This window comes from Ovis aries, chromosome 4, assembly GCF_016772045.2.
Source record: "Ovis aries strain OAR_USU_Benz2616 breed Rambouillet chromosome 4, ARS-UI_Ramb_v3.0, whole genome shotgun sequence".
NCBI classification, from domain to species: Eukaryota; Metazoa; Chordata; class Mammalia; order Artiodactyla; family Bovidae; genus Ovis; species Ovis aries.
The window spans coordinates 120,310,769-120,325,624 of record NC_056057.1 but is presented as its reverse complement, the minus strand read 5'-3'; the positions used below and the strand labels follow the sequence as shown (position 1 = coordinate 120,325,624).

The window sequence follows — 14,856 nt, the reverse complement described above, 5'->3', positions numbered from 1 at the left end:
GCCCTCAGCTCTGAGCCATCCGCATTCCCTCTGCCCAAGCCTTGGCCCCACTGCCAGCCCGAGCAGGGAGCCGCTGCACAGCGGCGATGACGCGGCCTCGGGGAGCCACCTGTGGGCCCGGGTCCTCACCCGCAGCTGGAGGGCTGGGCCCAGGTGTGGCCACCTCCAGGCCCGTCTTACCGGGACTGCACGGCCAGGCCTGCCGGCCGTCCTGCTGGTCAGGAGGGTGGAGCCTCCCTTAGAGGCACCTGTTCTGTTCAGTCCACAGCATAAGTGGGAGCTCAGCCCAGCTCCGATGTCTGGGCATCAGCATCATTGTGCGTGATGCTGGAATACCCCTCGGCTCCTCCGTCAGATGCCACCCTGGGCTTCCTCCCAGCCCCACACCCTCCCAGGCTGGCGTGGCAAAAGGACCCGCTGATTGGTGTCCACGTTCAGCTATCTCCCTGCTGAGCGGACAAGCCTTGGCAGAGAAGTGTGACATTTTCCCATTTCCGGTATGAAGTAAGAGGTTTTTCTCCACCGTCGTAATTTTCAAAATTTTATTTTCCGTCTTAAATTGTGTAAACTCACACTCAGAGCCCGTCTCACACACCTGCTCACACACTTCTCCCAGTTAACCGAAGCTCTGTGTTTGCTTTTCCTCATTTAGGAAGATTTTCCTAAGAACTTGGACGTACTTTGTAAACATGTGTATGTCTTTCCTTGAATTACAAGAAATTTCAGCTTACACAGTAAATATTAAACTGTGCTGTTTTGATTTAGGACTTGGGTGCAAAATCCTAATCCATGCTTCTTGTTAATTTGCATAAGCTCTGATCTAAAATCTGCACAAGAGTTGTTTTACATAAAATCAGGTTTGTAAAAGTGGAAAAACTTGTCTTGGACGTAGTTGAGGTTTCTCCAAAATTTAGATGTCTTTGCAAAACTGACAGATCAAGAAAGCTCTTTAAGTCGCTGTTCTGAGCTGTCGCGGTAATAGCACATTCTAGTATGATGTCCGGACTGTAAGAAATCCAGCGTGTAAATTGCTAAACTCAAAAATTTCAGTGAGGAGTCTAGACACGCAGCAACAACAAAAGTCAAGTGGACTAGTCAATAGGAGGGGAGGGGAGGGGACGGGGGAGGGGGGCCCAAGCCAATGGGCCGGCTGACCCGAGGCCAGAGTTCATACTTATTAAGGGAGAAAGCAAACTGCACAAATGTAAGAATTGTTTCCAAAGTTCTGTCTAATAATGTAATATTGGAAAGAAAAATAAACCTTGGAAAATGTGTGTGTAATTTTGATTTTCTTTGTCAAAACAGGCCATTACAGAACAATGTCCGTAAGACGGTCTGTCTGCTTTGGCTTCGGGCTGTTTGGTGACTGCCACGGAGCCTCGCACATGGTCATAACTTCTGTGTCTCTCTTTATTTCAGAAAAGTAAACAAGTGCTACAGGGGCCGTTCTTGTCCAATAATTGTCCACTGCAGGCAAGTACAACTTCACCCTGGATTAACATGTGTCCACTGCCTCAAAAGTAAACACTGTTAAATATAGGAGCTCAACTTCCCAATTGCTTAATAATATATCTAACTGGTGCTTCTTAAGGAAACAGAGGATAATAGCTTATTTTGTGTTAAACCTCCCGGGGCCGCTACACAAGCACCTTGAGATGGTGTGTGTTGTGTGGTGGGGTCTCAGCCCAGCACCCTTTACAGACATGTGGAACCTGTGCCAAGCACTTGGGGCCACTGGTGGACGGGACAGAACCTGGAATCAAAGGAGTGGCCTTTGGGTGGAAGTTCAGCGGCTCGTGTCCTTGAGAAGGTCACACCCAGCCTGGAAGAGAGAGCCCCTGGAAGAGAGCTCCCCCCGAGGGTGGGCTCCGCACCTGCCTGCGCCAGTGGAGAAGTGTGCTCTGGCTTCCAGCATGTCTCACAGACTGTTCCCTCTGTCTGGGATGAAGAAGAGCTAGGTCTCCAAAGACCGAGCACCAAGTCCGCCGATTCCGTCAAGGGTGTGCGCGTGCGTGTGTGTGCGTGCACTCGTCTGGGTGGGCTCTAGGTGTGTGTGTCTGAGTGCATGCACCCATCTGCGTGTGTGTCTGGGTGTGCATGTGTCGGGGGGGTGTCTATGTGTGCGCCTGCGTGCGTGTGTGTGTCTGCATGCATGTGTGCAGGCTCCCGTGTGTGTGTCTGTGTGTGCATCTGCCTGAGTGTGTGTGAGAGTGCAGGCTCCCGTGTGTGTGTCTGTGTGTGCATCTGCCTGAGTGCGTGTGAGAGTGCAGGCACTCGTGTGTGTGTCTGTGTGTGCATCTGCCTGAGTGTGCGTGTGAGTGCAGGCACCCGTGTGTGTGTCTGTGTGTGCATCTGCCTGAGTGTGCGTGTGAGTGCAGGCTCCCGTGTGTGTCTGTGTGTGCATCTGCCTGAGTGTGTGTGAGAGTGCATGCTCCCGTCTGAGTGTGTGCCTGTGCGTGTGACTGGGTGTGCATTTCTGAGTGTGTGCACCCGTCTGGCTGTGTGTGCGTGTGTGTGCATGCGTCTGAGTATGTGTCTCAGTGTGCCTGCGTCTGCACGTGTGTGAGAATGTGTCTGAGTGTACCTGCATACACACATCTGTGTGGGTGTGTATGTGAGTGTTTTTGAGTGTGTGTGTGAGTGCATGTACCTGTCTGTGTGTGTGTCTGATTGAGTGTGCATCTCTGTGGGGGTGTGTGTGTGTCTGAGTGAGTGTGTGTTTTTGAGCGTGTGAGTGCGTGCTCTGAGTGTGTGTGCGTGTGTCTGAGTGTGTGTGCGTGTGTGTACGCTTGCATCTGAGTGTGTGTTGTGTGTGTCTGAGGGAGGAGGAGTACACAGTGGTTTGGGTCCCCAGGAAGTGGACCGGAACACCCTTGACCCGCCCGAGGAGCAGCTCCGGTCGGCGCTGGCTCCGAGGCGGGTGTGGGAGGAGCCTTCAGCAGCCTGCATGTCACTGGGGCGCCGGGGGCCTCAGCACGGCTGTGTCCCCACCCAGCAGCACTATGCGGGGTGGTTCTGTTTCCACCTGAGGCTTTTTCTGCCCTTTGAGAAATACATTGATGCCAAACCCAGTGACTCTTTGCTGTGAAAGGACAACCGACAGGCTCCCGGGCTACCGGCCGGCCGGCATGTCTGAGACGGCAGACGCGGTGGCCACGCAGGTCCCCAGGTCCTGAAGCGGAGACACTTCCCTGCCAAGTCAGCGGGTTCCGCCGGGAGTGCCCGTGGGCAGGGGACAGCCTGCTGGGCCGACAGCCCGCTCAGGGCACTGCACGAGGGACACCAGGCTGCTCCCCAGAAGGCCGCCTTCCTTTCCTCCTGCTGCCTGCTGCTGAGCCACGTCTCAGAACTCTCACAACCCTCGTCCAGAGGAGGACTTTCCACCCGGGCTGAGGGAGACTGCAAGGCGGCTGGAGGAGGTGATGGGGGCAGACGCGCCCCACAGGGCAGCAGATGGTCAGGTGGGCCCGCCTGAGGCCTGCACCCAGCCTTCCTGCCCCGCAGCCAGCCCCCTGCAGGCTCCGACACTGCCAGCCAGCTCCTTATTTCCTTTTTCCCTGACAAAATTTGCTGAATCTTTGACCAAAGAGGGGAGAAAAAGGGAGGAAAGGAACAAATCAACACAGGCACAATAGCTAATCCACACTGCCGCTAGCGCGGGCCGGGGGAGAGCATCCACTCCTCCTGCTCCCCCCCCTTCCCCCCCCCCCCCCCCCCCTCTTCCCCCTCTCCCTTCTTCCCCCCTCCCCCTCCGTTCCCTTCCTCCCTCCTCCCCTCCCCCTCCCTTCCCTTCCCCCCCCCCTCCCTCCTCTTCCCCCCCCCCCCTCCCTTCCCTTCCTCCCCTCCCCCTCCCTTCCCTTCCTCCCCTCCCTCCCTCCTCTTCCTCCCCCCTCCTCCCTTCCCTTCCTCCCCTCCCCCTCCCTTCCCTTCCTCCCGTCCCTCCCTCCTCTTCCTCCCCTCCCCCTCCTCCCTCCCTCCCCTCCCCCTCCCACCCTGACCCCCCATGCCCCACTCTGTGTCTCTCCCTCTCCAGTTGCCCACCCTCCCCTCCTCCCGTGGGCCCCCTGGACTGCGAGGGCACACGCTGTCGTGGGCACTTGGGGAGTGGGGGCAGCATGGCCTGTCGCGTCCTCATCTCTCTCCTTCTGTTGACAGTGATGGCGCCGGCAGGAGTGGCACCTACGTCCTGATCGACATGGTTCTCAATAAGATGGCCAAAGGTAAGAGCCGGGTAGGGGCTGCTCTGTGAGGCTCCAGCCGGATGGTGTTGCCATGGCAACCTCAGTGCAGCACTCGCAGAAAGCCATGGGGAAATTGGCCTGCTGCCCCTCTTCTGACTCACAGGGAAGCTGTTTGCAGCAGGCACGTTCGTTTCTGAGGGCCCTCCCTTGTCACCACCTCCGCCCAGGGTCGCATGCCGGGCTCAGGGCGCAGCGGGCGATCGGCGTCCTGTGTTAACGTCACAAGTGGGGAGAAGGCCATCTTGATCTTCCAGGGCTGCGGTGGCTCAGAAGAGCCTTAAACCCTCCCTGTTGTTACAACTGTATTTGCAAAATTCAGAGCCTAGACTCTCTGGTGGAGACTGCCTCTGCAGGGGCCCCCATTTATCTCTGGTGGAGATTGTCTCTGAAGTACCCCCCCTTCAGATGCCCTGTGTGTAACAGCATCTGGGCGCTTGGGCTCAGAGAACTGTGATCTGAGCACGGACCCTGGGTGAGCTTGTGGGCTTGGGTGGGGTTTAGCCCCCAAGAGTGCGGGGACTGAGGGGGCTAGCGGCTCCCTGGCGTGCTCTACACGCCAAACCTGTGAGGTGTCCCCTGCAAGGCCAGCACGCTCCAGAGCCAAGTGGGAGATTCCCTCGGACCCGCCTCTGGGGGAACCAGGCACATGTCAGCGGGGAGATCCCAGCCTGACCTGTGGGGCCCCTCCTTGTCCTCAGCCTCTGGGGACTTGGGAAGGAAGCCCTGGGATGGGCGCCGTCTCACACTCTCCTTCCTGCCTGAGAAAACACCATCTCCTCTACGTGGGCACACACGTACACGTGTGTCCTTAGCTGGGGCGCCTAGCTTCCAGGAACCCACCCTTCACCCTTTGCCTGGCAATAAGAGCAGACACCAGTTGTAGAAACAGGTTTCTATACATAGTCAGACAAGTGCCAGCAACTCTGAAACAGGCGTCTTTCTTGCTCCATCTTCTCCTGGTTAGAAGAAAAGCAGAAAAGCAGAACGCACCTCTAGCCCAAGGTTAGAGGTTATGGTTGCATAAACATGAAATGATGGCCGTCGTGTTACGCCCGGGACTAGAGAGCATGGGCGGGTTCCGCGCAGCCGGGGCCCAGACAGCCCCCGCCGCAGGCTCCCTGCCGGCTTCAGGGTCCGGGGGACAGTGGGCCCGGCTCATACACCAGAGGCTGCTTCTCATGCCCTGAGGCAGCACAGTGCTGAGACACGCAGACAAAGAACCCGCAAGCCCGCTGCAAGCGCACGGCTCTCAATGACGCGGCTTGGTCTTAGATCCGCAAAGCTAACTCTAGTGTGCCTCTGTCTCGTCAGCTGGGTCGCTCTTCATTTGCAAGCGTATGGCTGCTGCACACCCAGAGTCTCCGTGGGACTCCTGCCTCCTCCCACCCTTGCCCCCCACCCCCCCGCTGTCAGGCCCAGAGTGCCTCCACCTGCTAAACCAAACACCTTCCGAGAACGTGGGTCATCTCACACGTTTGAGGAGACATCTTTGTGTGCGGGCAGGTGACACGTGGCCACACGGGCACACACCGCCACGTGGAGTCCGGCTCCCCCCGAGGAGCGGGCCCCAGCAGTGCTGGAGGGGGTCAGTGTCCAGCTCGCCGGTGTGACAGCACCGGGCGCTGAGCAAAGCCACAGCCCGGGGCAGGGGGCAGCGACTCCCCGTCCCAGCTGGGCCCCCGCATTCAGCAGCCGGTCTGCCTGCCGCGTCCTGTCGGATTCCACTGCAAGTGCAGGCTGGCGGCAACAATGTGAGCCCAGCCGTGTGGAACCGGCCCGGGAGGGTGGGCACTGGGCCCCTTCTGAGATCAGTCAGCCCTCACTCTGCCCCTGACCTGCTCCCCTCTGCCCAAGGGGCCCACGCTGAGCCATCCCCTGACCCGGGGCCTGGCCGCGGTCTCGGGGCAGATCAAAGGGCAGGGCGGCTCCTCGGCTGGCGAGGGGCCCTTTCCCGGGCCGCCCCGGCGAGCAGCCACCAGGGTTTTGTCCTGGGCCCGGCCGTGCCGCCCGGGCAGTGGGGGCGCCTTTGTCTGGCCGCCTGTGCTCGTCTAATGATCAAAGGCCGCGGGCCTGGACACAAATGCTTTCTTCCCGTCTCCTTCGCTTAAAAGAAATGAATCGCAGAAGGGCTGGAGAAGGCCTCTGCTGCAGCCGGGCCCCCGCGCCAGCCCTGGGCCCCGAGGGCGCGGGGGCGCTCAGCGGCCAGGCCGGACCACCGCCCAGGGCCGGGTCTGCCAGTGCTGCTGCTCTGCCAGCTGCTGGGGAAGCAGGAAACCCCGGAAAATCCTTCTGCGTATTTTCCCTGTGGCCTCGAACACGCTTCTAACTCAGGGCTACCGTCTCGGGTAGAACCAGGGCTTGGTGGCATTCCCCTCTCACGGAGGAAAGAGCAGCAGCGCTGGCCTCGCAGCCAGGGTGCTCTCCAAGCTGTGCCTTTTATATTTTTGTCCGAGATGTCTCTTTGCCCAGGGGTTTTCATATTTCGCCACAATTTTTTAAATGAATGGAGAGCACCAGACAGATGGGGGGCTTCCCAAGGATCGCGTTGGCTGGGTTGTCGGGAGGTGGCAGCCTCGCTGGCTGAGGGCCGCTCAGCAGGAGCCCCACCTCTAGGAAGCCGGCTGTGCCGCCTGAGCCCCGGCCACTGGGGTGTCCGCGGGCCGGGCCAGCCTGGGAGCCGTTCCTTCTGTTTGGTGGGAGCCGCAGGACTGGGATTTCATCGCATGACGCAGAGCGTGGGCCCAAGTCCGCAGGTGCACCCGGAGACGCCCAGGAAGCTCGCGGCGGCTGGGAGCTACTTCTAAGTGGTCTCAGCACGGAGCGTGCGTGGATGTCCAGCACCTGCGTGGCTGTCTGTCCAGCCCCCGGGCTCCGTCCTCAGCAAGCTCACCTGTTTCCCGCTTCCCCGTCACACAGTGACATCGGTGAACATCTCCTCTTCCAAGGGGGTGTATAACCGCCCCTGTGCTCCCTGTCTCTGTGGCTCCGACGTCTCCAGGGACCTTGAGTGGGTGGAAACACATGGGTGTGCCCCTCTGTGTCTGGCTTCTCTCTGAGCGTCACATCCTGGGGCTCACCGTGCCATATCAGGTGTCGGGACCACCTCCCTGTTTGAGCCGGAGTAACGTTCCCCCTGGGACGGACCATGCTTACCTTGTTCACCGTCCATCTGGGGACACAGGTTCCCTGCACCTTTCAGCTATTGGATCACTACTATTCCAGTCACGGTGTGCAAATATCTGCCTGGTTTCTGCTCCCAGTTCTTTGGGGTGAAATACCCAGAGCGGAATTGCTGGGTCATGTGGTCTTGTTCTGACTTCTCGAGGAGCTCCCACTGCTGTTTTCCGCGGCAGCTGCACCGGTGCCCGCCCCCAGCAGCAGCTCACAGGGCAGCGCTGTGGCCGACGTCCCCACACCCGCTTGCACACTGTCGTTCTCTGGGGCTTTGACAGTAGCCGTCCTGGTCACCGCGAGGTCTCGCTGCGGTTTTGCTTTGCATTTTCCTGAAGACTGGAAATGTCGAGCATCTTTTCCTGTGTGTGTTGACCCTTTGGATATGTTCTCTGGGGAAATGCCTATTCAGGTTCTTTTCTTCCATCTCTTAACTGGGCTGTTGCACTGTGGGTGTTCTTTATACACTGAGGATATCAACCCCTTATCAGATACGTGGTGGTGCAAATACCTCCTCCCATTCTGGGAGAAATGACATTTCTCCCTGAACTTTAAAACCCAGCGCTCCTCCAGAGCTGTGCCGCTCAGTCAGCAGCCGCCAGTCACAGGCGGCAGCTTACGTGGCGAGACTGAAACACTGGCCACGTGCTGAGCGCCCAATAGCACAGGTGCCCAGGGCCTGCCACGCGCACGGTGCAGAGGCCTCCAGGCAGGAGGCCCCATGCGATAGCTCTGCTCCAGGGAACGTGCCAGGGGCTCGTGCACGCGTGCCCAGACCGCTGTCTCTCTGTCTCCCTGGGCCCCTCACCCTGCATCTCCCCTTCTGTGACCCCTTGACTGGTCTCTTCTGCTCACGGCGGTCGGTAGGATGCGAGAGTGGCCCCAGGAGACCCTCGCTCAGGGCCACGCCAGCTCTTTCCTGCAGGACCCGGGTCCCGGCCCGGACTGTGGGGTAGGCGCCGCTCCCCAGCCCCTTTCCCCTCTCTCAGGTCCTTCTGCTCCTCTCGGCCACCGCTGCCGTCCTATTCCTCCGTTCAGCAAACGGGGCTGAAGCACGGAAGTGCCTTTCCACCCTGCTATCAACTGAGCAGGAGGTCTACACGGCGAGCAACGGGAGGCGAGCCCACCCTCCTGGGGCCTGCACTCTGCAGAGAGAAACAGGCGGTGTCCGCAGCTCAGGGGGGTGCTGAGCACCGTTGAGGCCCTGGGGTGCAGGGCTGGGGTCTACCTTGCCCCTCGCCCCCGTCACAGAGTCCCGTTGTGCATCTGTAGCCCATCCTCACAGCACCAAGGGCCCTCAGGGCTCACCGATTCTGACACCTGGTTGCAAACTGAGAAAGCAGATTGCCAAGGTTTGGGGACTTTCTGGGAAGCACCTGATGGCCGGGCAATGCAGAGCCCTGGTCTTGCTGCAAAGTGGCTGAGCCCCAGTGGCTGGCGGGGGGTTCAGCACAGCAGAGATGCCACCAGGCTGCGTGGTCCAGGGACAGGGTGGAGCGGGCAGCTGGTCTGTTACAGCTGCGGCAGAAACTCCACCAGGGAGGGGAGACGGAGATCGGACGACGGGGCCCTGGAACCGCTGGCTCGCTGATTCGGGTCTGCCTGGTGCCACGGGGAAGAAACACATAGAGCTGGTCCCGGCAGGACTGACTTGGCGCCTCTGGACAAGAGGGCTGGGGCAGGGCAGGACCCCAGGGGTCTGTGCCCACGGGGCTCTGCAGGGAGGCCTGAGCTGACCCCAGCCATGGATGACCCTTCCACAGGCAGGACTGATTGGGAGAGGCAGGCTGCAAAGAGCAGGGTACGTAGGGAGAAACGTCTCAATTTTATGTTTGGCTGAAGCACGAAGACCCAGCAGAAGATGGATTCTACAGACTGGTCTGCCTTCTCCGTGGCTTCACGGTGGTAAGACCCTGTCTCCAGCTTGTTGGAGTTTCAGGCTGAGAGAAGTATTCAGAACCAGGGAGAAGAGAGTCTTCCTTTTGCATGGAGAACTTGTGTCCCGTGAGGTGATGGGCACCCACCTCTTTGTCTGTCTCTCCATTTGGAGCTGAGACTCAGGTTGGAGGGGGGGCCGCAGGTAGGGGTCCAGGAGCAGCATGGCTGGGGGTGTGACCCAGGCCTGGGTGACATGATACACAAAGTGAATTTAATCGGAGAGAAATGAGACAAAATGGAACCAGCTGTTCCTGGGAAACTTCCTGACAAGCCCATCATCTGATCTGGATAGTTTTGTGAACCGTATCCCACAATTTGCCTCTGACATGGTCTCCAGCCTGAGGACCACGCCTGGGCAGGGACAGCTGACGGCTCTTCCCTCTCTCCCACCTGACGACGGGCAGGCAGGGGCCCCGAGCCCCTTGGACTACAGCGGGGGCTCCTGGCCGGTGCGGCCACCCACCCACCCCCTCCCCCGTGCCTCTCAGGCGTCAGACCCGCCCACACGGCCCCCAGGCTCCTGCTCCCTCCTCGCTCACCCGGTGAGAAGCCAGGAACCTGGCTGGACCCGCCCTGCTGCCGGTTCAGAGCTGTCGCTCCCGGAGTGCCTCCTCCCTGGACAGGCAGCAGCCAGCCTGTCCTCTGGGTTCTCTCACTCGCTCCCAAAGCCAGACTGTCCCCGTCCTCGTGAGCGTCGTCCCCGCCTGTCCTGCTGGCCCTGGCAGGCCTGGCTGTCCGTGTTGAGTGGCATCACTTCAGCTCAGAGGCCAGGAGAGTCCCCCTGCTGTGCAGGTGCCCTGCAGAGCCCTGTGGCCACTCGGACCCTGGCTGCCTCCCCAGACCCACGCACCATCTCCCTGGAGGCCTCTGGGGCCCAGGAAGACTGCCATGCCCCGGCCCCTTCCAGCAATAGTTCACAGCTCCTCACCAGGCAGTGAGGGCCTGTCTCTGCTCCTGCCAAGGACCTCTCATCCCTTGCAGGTGACAGGAAGTCCCAGAGCACAGCCACCCCGTCGCTGGACAGTGGCAGTCCAAACACTGTGTTAAGAAGGTGCTCTGAGCAGGCAGCGGGGTCGGGAACCAGGTCACTTTGCATCAGTGACCCCCAAAAAAACTCCTGTAGAACGTTCTATGACAAGTGCTGATGTCCGCGCTGCCCTCAGGAGCTCACAGCGCCCCTGGGGCCTCCTTGGGCCCCTGCATCTCCTTTCACCAGGAGAAGAGGCGCGAGGAGTCCTTAGAACGGGGTCTGGAGCCGCCGTCCGCTGAGAAGCTGAATGGAACAGCCCCCAGCCAGGCCGCGAGCTGGCCACACACTCAGCTTCTAAACAGGAAACAGACTAGGGGCCGAGGGGGGCCAGGGGACAAGGAGGGCCTTCGATGGGGGTTGGGGGGCCGCTTGGCATCCAGCTCCCCTGGAGCACTCGTCCCACAGTCCACGGGAAACAAGGGTCTCCCCGGTCAGGGCAGCCGTGGGTCTGTGAGGCCTGGCTCCCCCACACTTCTGCCCTCATGCTCTGACCCTGCAGGGACTCAGGAGCATGTCCAGGGCCCCGCATGCAGGTCCTGGGGGAGATGGGGCCGGTGGGGTGGGGGGTGCCCTCAGAGACCCCTGCTCCTGAAGCCTCCGTGTCATTGGGGACTCAGTGGGTCCCCTGCCTCTTCTCTGCAGCCACAGACATAGCCCAGATGACCACTCGCTGTCCCCTCAGAATTCTGACTCGTCCACTCTGGAGCTGAGTGTGTCCTGGGCCCTGTGTGTCCAGCATAGCTCCTGTGTCACTCAGGCCGTGGTGCTGGGAGGTAGTGAGGTCACCGTGGCAGAGGTCTCTGCCCCTGTGTGGCCCAACTGTGACTGCAGGGTAGGGGTGTGGTGGGGGGGATCAGGGGTGGGGTTAGGGGATGATCAGGCAGGGTTGGGGGCGATCAGGGGTCGGGGTTGGGGTGATCAGGGGGTGGGGTGGGGTGATCAGGGGTGGAGTTGGGGTGATCAGGGGTGGGGTTGGGGTGATCAGGGCTGGGGTTGGGGTGATCAGGGGGTGGAGTTGGGGGGCTGATCAGGGGGCAGGTTAGGGTTGTGATCAGGGGTCGGGGTTGGGGGCTGATCAGGGGACAGGTTAGGGTTGTGATCAGGGGTCGGGGTTGGGGTGGTCAGGGGGCAGGGTTAGGGGTGTTATTGGGGCAGGGTTGGGGTGGTCAGGGGGCAGGGTTGGGGTGATCAGGGGATTGGGGTTGGTGGCTTATCAGGGGCCGGGGTTGGGTTGGTCAGGGGCAGGGTTGGGGTGATCAGGGGGTGGGGTTAGTGTTGTGATCAGGGGTCGTGGTTGAGGTGATCGGGGCTGGGTTGGAGTGATCAGTGTGTTGAGGTTAGGGGGCTTATCAGGGGCCTGGGTTGGGTTGGTCAGGGGGCGGAGTTGGGTTGGTCAGGGGCGGGGTTGGGGTAGTCAGGGGGTGGGGTTAGGGGTGTGATTGGGGCGGGGTTGGGGTGGTCAGGGGGCGGGGTTAGGGGTGATGGGGGGGATTGGGGTTGCGGGCTTATCAGGGGCCAGGGTTGGGTTGGTCAGGGACTTGGTTGGTGTGATCAGGGGCGGGGTTGGGGGGCTGATCATGGGGCAGGGTTAGAGTTGTGATCAGGGGTCGGGGTTGGGATGATCCAAACAGGGAGCGAGCGTCTGGCGACTCTCAGCTTCTCCTGGCCCTCCCACCCACCCTTCCTCTACGAGTGTAACAGTCGCTCCTTCCTGATGGCCTGCATCTGCAGCAGCCGAGTGCTCGCAGGCCCGAGGTGCCAGGCTCCAGGTCTGGGCGTTGATCCCAGGGGTGCGCACCGCATCACAGGTGGCCTTGACGGAGCATCGCCGGACGCGTCACGCAGTTCCGGCGCCTCCTGGCGTGTTACGTGGTGGCTACCTTACTGGGGCGATACACACACAGTCCTACTTGTGTTTTTTATGACGATGTGGAGGCTCCCAGTTTCTCCTGAAAAAAAAAAAAATGTTTTCGAGTTCGTTTCTAAAAGCTTGAGAAGTACCTAGGCTATTTGGGTTCTGAGGTCCCCAGTTATCCGTGCACAAGATGCTCGTTTGTCTCCATCCCAGCGAAACCTCATGAAAGGGAGATTACAGTTAATCTAGAGAGCCTGCAAAAAATCGTCCTAATTGTAATTCTGACAACTCTCATCGATTCTGAGCATCCAGAAACATGAGGTAGAAACTGCTTGGCACAGAAGACCCGGGACAGAGCGTGCGTCTGTGTGTGTGTGTGTGTGTGTGTGTGTGTGTGTGTGTGTGCGCGCGCGCACGCGTCAGTGTGGGGCTGAAGTCTGGAGGGGGCACCCCCACCTGGAGGCACCCGGAGTGGGAGGAAAGCTGCCCTCTGGTTGCGGTGACAGCCGCTGGGGCCGACCCCTGCCCGTCACTGCCCAGCCCTTCCTTCCAAAACGGAGCTCAGCCAACAAGCACAGACCTTGGGGCCCAGCTCAGCACACGGACAGCTCCGCCCCGGCCCTGGTCCCTTCAGGTGCAATGAGCATTTTCTGGGTACCCCCCAGAGGGCGGAGTTGAGACAGCTTCCTCCCGCAACATTCAGACCTTTCTGTCTTGTGCCTTCGACACGTGGTGTCTTTCATGCTGAAAAGGATTCATCGCATCCCTGCGGTGCGGTTCGCAAAGCCTTCTGGGTAAAAGTCCGACCAGAACGTATTTCCGTTTCTGACATGACGTCCGCGAGGACGCCGTGGACGCGCTGCAGAAGGGAGAGACGAGGCTGGCTCCTGACCACGCGCCGCAGCCCCTCGGTCACGTGGGAGGAGGTAGCGTGGCCAAGATCGTGAGTCCCACGCCTCCCTCTGCCAGCTGGCCAGCTCTGGGAGAAATCGATGCAGGCCTGGGAAAGAGGCGCCGGTGGCCTATTTGCTTGGTTTTCTCCCACTTCGAATTGATTCTCTCATCATAAAAAAAAAAAAAGGCAATTTTAATATCTTTAATACTAGTGCTCTTTAAATGTTTTTCATTTAATGGTTACTACTTCTATCTAAAGCTTAAAAAACCGCTGTTGTCTTAAGAACGCATTTAACCAATATATGAACTCCAAGCCGATGGCCCCTGAATGCCTTAGGGAGCCAAAGCCCCAGCTGTTCCTGAGTACCGAGTGGTGCCTGGGATGGCAGCAGGCCAGGCTCTCTCCGGACCAGCCGGCCAGCCCTTGCGCCTGCAGGCTGCAGCGTGCCCGTGGGGTCGTGGGCACTGGGAGAGATGGGTCAGGCTGGACACTCACCTCGTATGTGGCTGGGTCCACACCCACAGGCTGCATCCACCTCGGCTGCACATTCTTGGAGTCACCAGCTTAAAGACCACGGAACCACTTACATACACTCATCTCACATTTGAACAGTGGTGACTCTCTCCAGTAGAAGATACTGGAAGCCTGTCCTCCGAACCACACTGTGCCCTCCCCTGTATTGGTTGTTAGCCCGTCTTCTGTCTGAGTTTTATTTGCATCTGTGAAGGGTGAGCACTGAAGAACTGATGCTTTCAAGCTTTGGTGCTGGAAAAGACTCTTGAGAATCCCTTGGACTGCAAGGAGATCAAACCAGTGAATACTAAAGGAAATCAACCTGAATATTCATTGGAAGGACTGTTGCTGAAGCTCCGATACTTTGGCCACCTCATGCGAAGAGCTGACTCACTGGAAAAGATTCTGATGCTGGTAAAGATTGAAGGCAGGAGAAGGCGACGACAGAGGATGAGACGGTTGGACGGCATCACTGAGTCAATGGATATGAGTTTGAGCAAGCTCCAGGAGATGGTGAAGGACAGAGGAGTCTGGCTTGCTTCAGTGCATGGGGTCACAGAGTCACTCTTCACATGCCTTTCGACCTGGGCAGTGCACCACGTGCATCTATGCACCTGGACTCTAATGTGTGGTCAGTAGAATGGGATTTGTGGAAAGGACACCATCTGAATGTGCTCCAGGGAGCTTCCTACGTGCTTGAGGGATTTAAGTAAATCCTTTTACCTTCTGTGAAGCCTGTTAGAAGGACACACACTGCCCACCCCGCCCGCCCCGAGCCTGTCCACTCCTGCACCACGAGGCCACCAGGATGCTCAGGGTCACTGAACGAGGTGCAGGGTCACACCTCCCCACCCCCTAGAAGAGGTCCTGCATGGGCATGCTCTTAAAACGTCTCCCTGCACGCCTCAGGTGACTAACTACTCCAGCCCTAACGTGCAGGGAGACGGTAGCCCTGAGCCACCTGATAAACCCACTCCGTCTGTTTCCAGCTACACATTTTTAAGCATTCCTTTGATTTCCTCCACTGCAGAGTTTGGGGTTCAGGCTAAGCTTGATTCTGAGACATTGTGCCCTGGCATTCCATATTTTAAAGACCTACTTTCTCTGTCCTCTTTGTCGCTTCCTCACCCAGCATCCCTGCAGTAAAGCCGGAGAGATTTTGTCCGTGGCAGCTGACTGGAGGGTGGCCCTGACACAGCCTGGGGAGGGGACC

The 14,856-nt window shown here is 59.2% G+C and overlaps 1 protein-coding gene across 3 annotated transcripts in view; it reads left to right on the top strand.

Annotated features, from left to right (window-relative positions):
* Positions 1–14,856, top strand: part of PTPRN2 (protein tyrosine phosphatase receptor type N2) — a 618,076-nt gene that overhangs the window by 590,959 nt on the left and 12,261 nt on the right. For all 3 annotated transcript variants that reach the window (XM_042249105.1, XM_042249106.1, XM_027968410.2), the window contains 2 exons: positions 1,420–1,473; positions 4,156–4,220. In XM_042249105.1, the coding sequence (XP_042105039.1) occupies positions 1,420–1,473; positions 4,156–4,220 (119 nt within the window). The remainder of the gene's footprint in view (positions 1–1,419; positions 1,474–4,155; positions 4,221–14,856) is intronic.